The 13,084-nt window shown below is 39.4% G+C and overlaps 1 protein-coding gene across 1 annotated transcript in view; it reads left to right on the top strand.

Moving 5' to 3' along the window:
- ADAMTS20 (ADAM metallopeptidase with thrombospondin type 1 motif 20) overlaps positions 1–13,084 on the top strand; it is a gene marked incomplete at its 5' end in the record, with an annotated part of 339,654 nt that overhangs the window by 233,999 nt on the left and 92,571 nt on the right. Inside the window, 5 exon segments of the mRNA XM_029617296.1 lie at positions 1,180–1,299; positions 2,625–2,732; positions 7,311–7,475; positions 7,573–7,866; positions 8,286–8,447. Coding sequence (XP_029473156.1) covers positions 1,180–1,299; positions 2,625–2,732; positions 7,311–7,475; positions 7,573–7,866; positions 8,286–8,447 — 849 coding nt within the window.

Below are 13,084 nucleotides of genomic sequence, written 5' to 3'. Positions count from 1 at the left end.
GTCAAGGTTGGGTTTCTTTAGGAGTGGTGAGATTGAGGCCATTTTGAGATCATCTGGGAAGGATCCTTGGGCTAGAGAGCAGTTGATGTTTGTTAATGATGTGGCTATTGAGTCAGGAATAGATAGGAGTAGTTTGGTGGGGATGTGGTCAGCAGGATGAGACGAAGGTTTCATTCTTCTCAGGATGGTTTGTATCTCAGTGGTTTGTATCTCAATGGAATATTGTTTGTATCTCAGTGGAATATCTCAGTGGAATATCTCAGTGGTTTGTATCTCAATGGAATATGGTTTGTATCTCAGTGGAATATTGTGAATATTTTAGGCCTGAAATTCACACCTATTACAATGAGTGGCTTTGCATGGCATTTGCATGCATGAATTTTATAAATCCATGCAAAGCAGCTCATGCATACCTAATCCTATGTAACTAAAATAACACAGTTGACTTAGAAATTTGTCAGCCATGTCATTTTATCTACTCCTTTTTTAAAAAGTGAATCTACCGCAAGAACACCCAGAACCCAACGTGGGTCCTGATGCTCCTGTGATAGAATTAAAGAGCCATGCAGCCCATCATGGCTTCTCCCTAAAAGATAAGAAAAAGTTACCTGTTTTCTCTTTTTTCTCACTTTTCACAATATTTTTTAAATCAGATGTCTGCATTTTTTTATTTTGCTATAATAGAACTAAGTAGACTGCAAAAATGCAGGTGTTCACGTAGCCAGGTTAGTCTGGTAGGCTACGCAGGTATCCAAGGGGACTAGATGTTCTGACTCAGCCATGCTGGTATTGATATCTGTTTAGATTATTAGAAAGCTTTTTGCTTAGACACGGGAAGGGAGAGGTGCTGGGTATAAATTAAATAGGGGATCTTCATGCTTATCTACCCAAGAGGGTAGAGGACAAAGGAGGAAGTCCCAGATAGGAATGATATCTCTTAGAGGCAGTCACACTGTATGGCTGGCAGCTAGGGTATATCCTTGGCACATGGACAGGGATAACAGTACAGACTGGATGGGTCAGTTGATCTTTTTCGAATGTCTTCTATTATGTTACTGTGTAGAACATTTGGAATTATAAGCTCCTTCAAACCCTCCCGTTCACCGATTCACTTGGAACTATCTTGCATGCTTCAATGTCTTTGTACGCACTTGCTGATAGCGTCTATACTTTTCACAGTGCACTGTGACTTGTGGACATGGGAATCAAATGCGTGTTGTTAGATGTGTCCTGGGAATGTACAGTACTATTGTGGATGTCAAGGAATGTAATGCTGCTTCTCGACCTAGAGACAGACAAGTGAGTGACAACATTTCCGACAAAACTTCTGTTTTGGGAGGGAGTTGAAACATGGGTGCATTAATATCCAAATTTTCAGTAACATATCAACTGGATATATTTTATGATGCATGATGTGCAGAAATAATTTTTCATGAAGAATTCTGAACAGTTTTGCAGGAATGTTTAGTAATTTCCCAATGCTAAGAATGCTAAGAAGGATTTCCTAATAAAACAATCAGGTCGATACAGTAAAGTGTGCTCCGTCGGAGCGCACTGTCAGCCTGCTCTGGACGCGTGTTTTCCCTTACCCCTTATTCAGTAAGGGGAGGAAAACACGCGGCCCACCCGCGGCACCTAATAGCGCCCTCAACATGCAAATGCATGTTGATGGCCCTATTAGGTATGCGCGCGCGGGATCCAGTAGGTAAAATGTGCAGCCAAGCCGCACATTTTACTCTAAGAAATTAGCGCCGACCCAAAGGTCGGCGCTAATTTCTTCTGGCGCCAGGAAAGTGCACAGAAAAGCAGTAAAAACTGCTTTTCTGTGCACCCTCCGACTTAATATCATGGCGATATTAAGTCGGAGGTCCCCAAAAGTAAAAAAAAGTAAAAAAAAAAAAAAAAAAAATTTGAATTCGGCCCACAGCTGTCGGGCCGAAAACCGGACGCTCAATTTTGCCGGCGTCCGGTTTTCCGAGCCCGTGGCTGTCAGCGGGCTCGAGAACCGACGCCGGCAAAATTGAGCGTCGGCTGTCAAACCTGCTGACAGCCGCCGCTCCTGACAAAAAGGAGGCGCTAGGGACGCGCTAGTGTCCCTAGCGCCTCCTTTTCCCCGTTTTTCCCGCGTCACCCTCATTTAAATACTGAATCGCCCGCACCGGCGAGGGGCCGGTGTGCGCGCCGGGAGAGCGGGCGTTCGTCCGCTCTCCCGCGGTCTTACAGTATCGACCTGAATGTTGGAAGCTAAAATGCTTTGCCAGTTATGTAAAATGTATATTGTATTTTATCTATATTTTGTTACTACTTGAGCTGTGTAGTATGTAAAATCCTGCATGTGGGTATTGCATGTAGTAAGTTACTTACATGCAATAGGGAAAAAGACAGACAGGATTCCCACAAGTGTTTTTCTATAAATTCCCATGAATATAAAGCAGGCTGAACAGATAATGACCTTGTTTGCAAATTAGTGGAAATAAATCTCGGCATGCCATTTTGCAAACATTTTATTTGGGATCAAGAAAAAAAATAAAACTCTATCAGATTACAATAAAAAAATATTATAGCTCTATAACAATGTGCCTTTTAGCCTTTAATTCTGATTTATTCTATAACTGTTTACACAGGATTGTGAGCTGCCTTCATGCTCAGAAGCCGCTGTTGTAATAAATACATCTGTTCCCATCATTCACAGGGGAAAAATATCTCAGTGGCGATATGGATCATGGACACCAGTAAGTTGTTGCTTTGTACATTCAATTAATCCTGTTTCTGGTGGACTCAGCCAGGTGCAAAACAGCATGGGAAGTTGTAAAGGATTAAGCAGTTTGAGCTTTATTCCTCTCACTGATGATGAACATCTTTTTCTCTATAATTTTTTTTTTGAGACAACATTATGGCTCCTAACTTTTGGAGTTGGGCTCCTTTCAAAAATTTACTAGGTCTGAGTCCTTGAATTTAGGATCCTAGTTTCATTAGACTTCTAAATTAGGATTAAAAAACGTGGGTGGCTACGGGGGTGGAGATATGGTGGGGAAACAAAGTTAGGAGCTTAGCAATGATTTTCAGAACGAGGCTCCTAATTTAGGGTCCTAAATATAGGTAAATGAATAGCAGGCCTAAATCCAGGACCCTAAATTTTAGGGACCTAAAGTTTTGTTAATTCCCTAAATTCAAATGACAATAGGTTGAAAACAGAATCAGAAGCCTAAATTTTGGAGCTCAGCATTTTTTTGAATATTGGCTCCATATTAAGTTTTTCTGTGAGTGAAAGATAGGTTCTTTGTATTCTACTTTGCAGACTCTGTATATTTCTTTATGCAAATATTTGCTAAGGTCAGATTTCTGCTATGTATTATATTCATCATAGTTGATCCACCATAATGGTAAGAGAATTTTTCATAAATTCTAAACATGTTTCATCTCAGGAATTAAAAAGAAATAGTATGAAGATTTTCTTTGGTTTAATTGATGATTATTTGTTATGCTACTAAAATTGTACCATGTCTTGAGCTTTAGATAAAAAGGTAGGCGAGAGTTATAATTATCAGATCAAATCAAGTTTATTTAATATTTAAACATTAGTAGATGTGAATCGGGTAATTTGGAATCTGTTTCCCTGTCCATTGCATGTGTAGATTTTTTACAGCTGAGAGAAGGGTATACTTTGATTAATGACCAGAGTTAAAATTTCTGGTTCTTTCCAGTTTTTATGATCTTTATCCAGTACTGCATGACGTTGAAATAGTGTCAATCAGCTTCATTTGCATCAAATGCTTTTGTATAATAATGCACATGATTATCTTGCAAGATTGTCAACATTAATTTGAGGAACTAGTAGCATCAGAAATCTTAGTAATGATAAAATAATGTACATGTTTGAGAACGATACATTACTAATATATAATAAAACATATGCAATATAGAAATATATAGCAATAATGAGGTCCATATTCAAAGTGCTTTGTCCAACTAAATTGGGATTTAAGTGTCCCATCAGTCTGAATGTCCCCAGGTTATCTGGCTAAGTGATTAGCCAGATAAAATTTATACGGATAACTTAAGGGCAGTCCCACAAATCTGGATAAGTTAGCCAGATAACACTGATATTCAGGATTCTCCAGCTTAGTTATCTAGATAAGTTTAAGATTGCCTCAGAGCAGTCATTAGGTTATCCAAGTATATGTACTCAGATAAATTGAACCTTATCTGGCTTTATTCAGAACAAGTAAGAAGAAAAACACTTCCACAGCCAGTAGGCCCAATCCCTAAATTTGACCACCAAAAATAAATATCATAGTGGGGGCTTGGAATGATGTCACCCTGCCAAGATGGCTGCCTACGGACTGAGCTACCTATGTTGATTCTTTAAAACTCTGGATTTCACACTTTTTATAAGTCTCCTGCCTATTTAACTGCTTCTCCTTGTACTTGCCTCGTATGAATTCATTCCATTCAGAGGATGCATGAAACAATCTCCCAGTGGAGGTGGTAAACACAAAAACAGTATCTGGATTCAAGAAAGCATGAGATAAATACAGGGAATCTCTAAGGAAATGATGGGAATCCTAAAACTAAATTAATTATGGTCTTTTTCTGCTGTCATGTTTCTGTTTCCCCTTAATATTATAGAATGAATTCCATATGGCCTCGGGACATTATCCACCTCCCCCACCACTTGGCCCTTGGATAGCCAGATCTCCACTCCCCCCCCCCCCCCCAATAGTGACTTGAGTTTGATCCATGGATCTTACCTGTCATATGGCTAGAGCAAGATGAGGTCGGGGCCATTTTGGAAAATGGCACTGACTGGGACAGGTGTGAGGGTTCACCTGTCCCTGATACAGGACCCATGATAAGGTAAGGGGGGTCTCTAGAGGAAGGCTGGAGGGAGGGGGGATCTGTCTATAGAGGGCCAAAGGCAGGGAAGTGGGCTTGTCTAACAGGGGTTGGGGCTGCCACTATTGGGGGGGGGGCCTGGGGGCGGGTGAGGGAGATCTGTCTATGGGGGGCCAGGGGATCCATCTATCAGGGGGCAGAGGGAAGGGGGGCTGCTGCCGCACACATATTTCAAACTTTATTTTTATTTTGGAGGAGTCGGGGCTGCCTCAACTAGCAGCCCATGGTTGAAACGTGGGTCAGCAATGACCCCCTTTCAGTCTCCCCATTTGGCCATGGTTTATTTTTTGGGTGACCAGCGGCCCTTTAAGACACTGGCAATCCCATGAGGTTGGTGCTGCCATCGCGTTAAAGGGCTGCTCGCCATGGTCTTTTGTGTCAAGGTGTTTGGTTGTGACACAAAACAATGCACCATTGAATCTTGATGTTTTTTGGGGGGGAGGGGCCCCACTATTGCAGCATCACCCCTTCCCCCACAATAGTGGGAATCATTCTGTGAAAAACATTGTGGCTTAATGAATCTAGGGGTAAGTGACTGGCAGGCAGGGCAAGGATGTTTTGGAGAGGAGCAAACTAACAAGGTCATTTATCAAATCATATTATGGCGTTTTTACATATGTGTGAGAGAGAGGGAGAGAGAGAGCCTCCAGGGGTGGTACCATATTAAGTAGCTATTTATGCTACTATAGGAAGCTCACCTAGTAACTCAAAGTGAGGTTTAGGGAGTAGTGTAGGGTTTAGGGGCCACTTTTACATGCAGAGTGAGATGTACGGACAGAACATTACACTCTTGTGAAGATTTGATGTCCTTCGGAGTGAGGAAACTCACACAAAGATGAGATTTGTACAGTGTTCTCTCAACCCAGCTTGATGTTACCCAGGTAGAGAGTCCATCAAGCTAGGTTGAGAGAACATTGTACAAATCTCATCATTGTGTGAATTTCCTCTCTCCGAAGGACATCAAATCTTCACAAGAGTGTACTGTTCTGTTCGTACGCCCCTAACTCATACACTACTACCTAAACCTCACCTCGAGTTACTAGGTGGGCCTCCTATAGTAGCTTAAATAACTAACTACTAGAAGGGCCTTGTAGCTTCTCTCTCTCTCTCTCTCAGTGGTGAAATGAGCACTGTGCACATTGTAATAATTAGGCTATTACCATAAAATACACCCCTTTTTCTATCACATGTGATATTTACAGCAGATTGATAAATCTAGGCCTTAGCCAGATAAGTTATCTGGCTAACTCAGATATTCAGACTACACACACACACACACACACACACATACACATACACACACACACATATATATATATGAACACTAGGCCCCTCTGTGTTTGCTTACCATTGTTAGTATTGTTCATTGTTTGTGAGAGTTGTACATGAAATATTTTTAATGTATTTTTTTACTGTTTTATTGTTTATGCATGTGAAATGCTGATTTTATTATATCATTGACTGTATTGTGATTTCTTCATTTAATATTATTTATGTGTGTGAGATGTTATAATCTGCCCAGAACTCTAATGGATCCGAACAGAATAAAAACGTAAATAATAAAGTCACAGTTAGTTGAATAACTTAGCCGGTTAAATCTGGGTGGCCCATAGGGCTGTTCTAAAGTTAACTGGATAAACTTATTCAGCTAACTTTAAGATATGGGCTGAGTTGGCCGGATAAGTTAACTAGCCGAGGCACGGCGGCTGAATATCTGCTTCCATGTTTTTATTTAATTTCTGCAGAATGACTTATAATGGACATTTTTAAAATTTTCTTCCCAGAGAGCCACTCCCACTGTGAATCACAGCAAATTTTGGAGTTGCTCTGCTTATCCTTATCAGAACCCTCTTATAAAATTTGTAAAGGTAGTTGTTAGACTAGATGTATAAAGGATAAGAGAGGATTTCACGAATGTGAGGAAATGAGAGAGATCACATTTAGAATTGTCTTAAAGCCGGCATTCTTTACAGTGCATGTGGGTATTTTTACCCACATACATTGCAGCCAGTGTTCAAAGGGAAACTACTTGCATTGTTTTGCTCTGAAAATCAGCAGCCACAAATTTCAGATGCTAAAAGTGTCTGCCTGCTTTGCATATGTGATATGTTCAGGTAGCCAAGTGGGGGCAAAATAGCACACGCACATTTGAAAACTGAATTTGTGTGTGCTGTTGTGCTCCCCCGATCTAAACATGCCCACAGAAATGCCACTTTTTAACTGGGCTAAAAGAATGCACTCGAAGGAAGTCCATGTGTCCTTTTAGCCCAGTCAGGGGGACAATTTTCAGACAGACTAGTTTATCTGAGTAAATCTGTATTTTCCCAGGTAAATGGCTCAGAATATGGCATATATGGCATAGACATATTCACAGCTTGAAGAAAGTAAGATTTTATCTTTTGTTTCTATTGTAGTGCTCTGTATCTTGTGGTAAAGGTAATCGTGCTCGCTATGTGAGCTGTAGGGATGTTCAGGGTGGAGTTGCAGATGAATCATTTTGTTCACACCTCCCCAGACCTGCTGAAGTTTCAATTTGTTTCGTTGAATGTGGAGAATGGCAAGTTGGAGATTGGTCACCTGTAAGTAACTTTAGAAATATCCATTTATCTTGATGTATGCCCATATATTTTTTGTTCTATTATTCTGTCATAAATTTTTTGGTTAATTTTTGGTTAGTGCCCTGTCTCTTGTGGTAATGGAAGGGTAACACGACAAGTTGTCTGTATCAACTACCGTCAACAAATAGATGAGGATTCCTGTGATCCTGAAGGCCGTCCTTCCGAAGAGCAAGAGTGCAACATGTCACCCTGTCTCCTTACAATTCACCAAGTCCCTAAAAAAGATGATGACATAGCCCATGTTCCACAACCAGAAAATTCTCAAATAAACAAGAGCTATAACCCACAAGTTAATGGAGATCAGTGGAGCCTTCCTAGAGGAAATCAATGGCGAACAGGACCATGGGGAACAGTAAGCAAAACGAACTGAAATTTACAAAATAACTATGTGCATGTGTCTTACTGCTTTCTGTTTTGATCTCAAGTTAAACTGACCAGACAGAACACACACCCAGTAAAACTAAGTAAATGCCAAGTTTTAAAAAATAGAATTGAGAATGATTGAAAGTAGTTGTGGTGGTTTTCTGCCAGGTCATGCGAGGTCGCCAACCTGAAACCTTTTGAAATTTTTTTCCTTTTTCCTCATTGAGAAAAAGCAGAAGGGAAAGCTGCCAGCATCTTTTTTTTTTATTTAGAAAATGACCATTGATTAAAAGCCATGTGCAAGTCTTCCTCTCACTACTAGGCCAGGCCAAATACTTGGGAGATACTGGCATACATCACTTTGTATTTCCATGAGTAATACTTGAATTTACTTGTATATTTCTCCAGTGCTCGAGCACCTGTGCTAGTGGATTCCAGCGTCGTGCTGTAGCGTGTCAAGATGAGAAAGGAAGACATGCCGGCTATTGTGATGAGGCAACAAAGCCATCTGAGTCAAGGCACTGTGACTTTGGACCCTGTCCACAGTGGAACTCTGGCAGCTGGGGAGAAGTATGATTATTATTTAAAACATTTGCATGAGATCACCTTAATATCTTTGAGATACTTTAGAAAAGGTTTAAGGGATGTGAAGCACCCTTTATTTATTTTCAATTTTCTATAATGCCCCTCCCACAAAGAATGCAGAGTGGCGTGCAAATGTTAAATACAGCATTATATTAAATTGTCTAACAATAAAAAAAACAAACCATACTGTAGTACTAAATAAATGAAATGCAGTACAAATTAAGGTAAACACCTTAAAATATCCTAGCAATATTAGATACTGGAACATTGTAGAATAAATAAAGTATTTAACTAAAAGTGGCAGAGAACAGCCATGTACAGTTTCCTGAAAACATTCAAATCAACTATAGCTATAAATTCCTGGGGAATTAAATTCCAGGAAAAGGCTTTCTTAGAGTTTCCAAAGCCTCGACAGGTACTATGCTGTCCCTTCCTCTGTTCAATCCCCACTCCACCGTCATCCCCTGCTTTACCCCAGTTAAACATACACTGGGCGCAAAAAAGAGTGTGGATTTCAGTGGGAACAATAATGCCACTGCAAAAGGAAAAAACATAAACTCCCCGTGGGCAGTGATCCTCCACTTGGAGAAAGCAATATTACATTGACAGACAGTGTGGAGCTCTTCCAAAAAATTGAGAGATTGCATCTTGATTGCAGGCTTATTCCCAGCAGTTTACATTATCTGCTGCTATATCATCCCTCAGAGAGTATGACGAGGAGAAATGTTGCCTAGGGCTGTTGAAGGAATGAGAAAGAAGCTAAACAAATAGATGCATAGGTTCATGTGTTCCATTGATGGCGCTATAATTTCAGACCATCGTATTGTAAAGAGTGACCCAAAGATGTAATGGCCTGTCAGAAGTGAGTCTGGATGTTTTTAACAGTAACAATGTGTTAGAAAGTTTGAGATTTACCGGTATGTATGGCTGCAGCATACTTGTTTTGGACAAGTGAGGTGTTTGGGAAAAGTGTGGGCTATGGCAAAAGTGGCCACACCTTGGGACATACAACAGGCTGGACAGGCATGACTACCAAGTAATGATCCGGCTATGAGATCCAGCTGCAATCCGACTGTGAGATCTGTGACTGGTTGTTCACCAAGTGACTAGTTGTTGGCTTTGATGGCTGGGACAGGCCTGTTCAACAGTACAATTTTAATACACATGCATGAAATGCATCCTGCTCTTTAATGGACTGGGGTGTCAACTCACACAAGAGAATGTTTATGCTGCATTCAGGGCTTGAATTTCAGGACAGCAATAAGGTTTTGGCAGATCCCTATCTCATGTTAGAAACAGTGAAAAGGACTTGGCCTCTACGGTCAATCTTCTGGCAGATTTTTTTGCCTATTTAGTGATGATGATATGAAATTCAGCATTATAGTTGTATGTACAGGTGAAGACGTAGTTACTCCATAGATATGTTAGTTTAGTTGGTGTAAAATTTAGTAAATTTTGTGGTTTACATTATTAGTATAAATTCTTGTTTTATGCTGCAGCTATGCACATCCAAATAAAAGAATGCTTTTCTTGATCAACCAGTAGGACGATAAATCATTAACATTTAAAAAAATAGCATATAACAGTACTGGATAAATGAAATGCAGTATAAATTGAGGTAAATATGTTAAAATATGCAAATACTATTATATACTGAAACATTATAGAATAAATATAGGATTTAACTTAAAGAGGCAGAGAACAGCCAGATACAGTTTCCTGAAAAGATCTATGTATCAATTAATTAATGTATTTATTTATACATACAATATATAGCCCGCTGATCCACCAGTCTCAGCAGGTAACACAATGACTATAGATTTAAGCACCTAGAGAATTAAATTCCAATAAAATGGTCCTCTATAAGAAAAGACTTTCTTATAAGTTTCCATTAACCTAACTATAACTGGAACTTTCACCAAAGAGTGCTGTGATAAACATACAGTTCTCCCAGGAACATACACCTGTATTTGGAAACTAGGATAATCGGAGGCCAAGTTAATTAATGATTTATAATCCACGAAAGTGATTTCGAATTGGATTCTTTGACTCACTGCACAGTTATAAAATGGTTCCATGCTTTCTTTCTAGTAAGAAGGCGAGCAGTCATATTCTGTAGTATTTGAAGTCTTTGAAGCTGATATATGGACAAAGCTGCATATAAAGCGTTGCAGTAGTCTAAATGTGATGTAATAAATTTGTAGACTACCACAACTATACCTTTTCTTTCTAAAAAAGGGCAAAGATTACAAATATTCCATAAATGAAATAACTGAGATTTTCCAACCTTGTCAATCTTTGTATGTAACGTTATTTAACATCCTTTTATGTGTTGGTAGTGCAGTAGCAAAAGCAAATGATTGGAATATGGATGGTTACACATATTGGATCCTTTGTGTTATCCCTTAGAAATATGCTTTCTTTTCACTGCACATTTTAGTGGATTCATTTTAGCCTGGATTGATGTAAATGCTCTGCACTAAGGGAGATTTTAGAACTGAATTCTTTTTACTTATGTTTGGGGAGGCCAATTTTCAGCCTCCCCCACAGAAAGTACCTGTGGGCCTACAAGTCTATTTTCAAAGGGAAACTCCACATGGAATTTCTTTTTTAAAATCTGGGGCAGGCTGATGCCATGGAGAGCATTTACCCTGCATATTTACCACATATGCAGGGTAAAGCAGTGAAAAGCAGATACAGAGATTTAAAATTGAAATCCCGGTGCTTACCTTCTCCGCACTGTCCTAACCCCACTCCCAGAATCCTCAGAAGGCTGGGGAAATTTTAAAGGAGGACTTCCTGCTAGTAATTCAATGGAAAATACCATTGAAAATAGTCCCCAATATTTTCAAGTGTTAAAATCAAATTATACTTTTAAGACATTCTGATCTTAAACAAAATGGAGATCATTTTCAAAAGGATTTACTATTCACTTCATAATAATTCCTAACATTCTGTTTGCTTTTTTTGACTGCCGCAGCACACTAAACCGATTTTAATGTGTTATCCACTATGACACCTAGATCTCTTTCCTGGGCGGTAACTCCTAATATGGAACCTAACATCATGTAATTACAGCATGGGTTATTTTTCCCTATATGCATTACCTTGCACTTATCCACATTAAATTTATCTCCCATTTGAATGCCCAGTTTTCCAGTCTCCTACAATTTATAACAATCTGCTTGTGATTTAACTACTTTGAATAATTTTGTATCATCTGCAAATGTGATTACCTCACTTGTCATATTCCTTTGCAGATCATTTACAAATATATTGAAAAGCACAGGTCCTAGTACAGATCCTTGAGGCACTCCACTGCCCATCCCCCCTCCACTGAGAAAATTGTCCATTTAATCCTGTTCTCTGTTTCCTGTCTTTTAGCCAGTTTGTAATCCACAAAAGGACATCTCCACCTATCCCATGACTTTTTACTTTTCTTAGAAGCCTCTCATGAGGAACTTTGTCAAATGCCTTCTGACAATCCATATACCCTACATCCACCGGTTCACCTTTATTTACATGTTTATTAACCCCTTCATAAAAGTGAAGCAGATTTTTGAGGCAAGTCTTGCCATGGGTAAAGCCATGCTGACTTTGTTCCATTATACCATGTCTTTCTGTGATTTTGATCTTTAGAACACTTTCCACTATTTTTACTGGCACTGAACTCAGGCTAACTGGTCTGTAGTTTCCTGGATCGCCCCTGGATCCCTTTTTAAATATTGGGGTTACATTAGCTATCCTCCAGTCTTCAGGTACAATATATGATTTTAATGATAGGTTACAAATTTTAACTAATAGATCTGAAATTTCATTTTTGAGTTCCTTCAGAATCCTGGGGTGTATACCATCCACTCCAGGTGATTTTCTACTCTTCAGTTTGTCAATCAGGCCATCTGAATCATTACCCATGGAAACCTTCTCCGGAACAGGTATCTCCCCAACAGCCTCTTCAGTAAACACTGAAGCAAAGAAAGCGTTTAATCTTTCTGCAATGGCCTTATCTTCTCTAAGTGCCCCTTTAACCCCTCGATCATTTAATGGTCCAACTGACTCCCTCACAGGCTTTCTGCTTTGGATATATTTTAAAAAGATTTTACTGTGAGTTTTTGCCTCTACGGCCAACTTCTTTTCAAATTCTCTCTTAGCCTGTCTTATCAATGTCTTACATTTAACTTGCCAGTGCTTATGCTTTATCATATTTTCTTCTGTTGGATCCTTCTTCCAATTTTTGAATGAAGATCTTTTGGCTAAAATAGCCTTTTACACCTCACCTTTTAATCATGCCGGTAATTGTTTTGCCTTCCTTCCACCTTTCTTAATGTGTGGAATACATCTGGACTGTACTTTTATGATGGTATTTTTAACAATGTCCACGCCTCTTGCACACTTTTTACCTTTGTAGCTGCTCCTTTCTGTTTTTTCTAACAATTTTTCTCATTATATTAAAGTTTCCCTTTTGAAAGTTTAGCGCTAGAGCCATGGATTGAACAGGTGTAACTTTGTGCACACGAATTAGTGTAATTACCAGGGTACTTACCAGGAAATTTTCAAAGCAAAGATATGTGCATGTTTGCAGTGCCGGTGTAAGGGTGTACAGCCACCCTAGGTGGTGATGG

This window comes from Rhinatrema bivittatum, chromosome 9 (assembly GCF_901001135.1).
Source record: "Rhinatrema bivittatum chromosome 9, aRhiBiv1.1, whole genome shotgun sequence".
Taxonomy (NCBI): Eukaryota; Metazoa; Chordata; class Amphibia; order Gymnophiona; family Rhinatrematidae; genus Rhinatrema; species Rhinatrema bivittatum.
The sequence above is the reverse complement of the archived record's forward strand: the minus strand, read 5'-3'. Positions and strand labels throughout refer to the sequence as shown.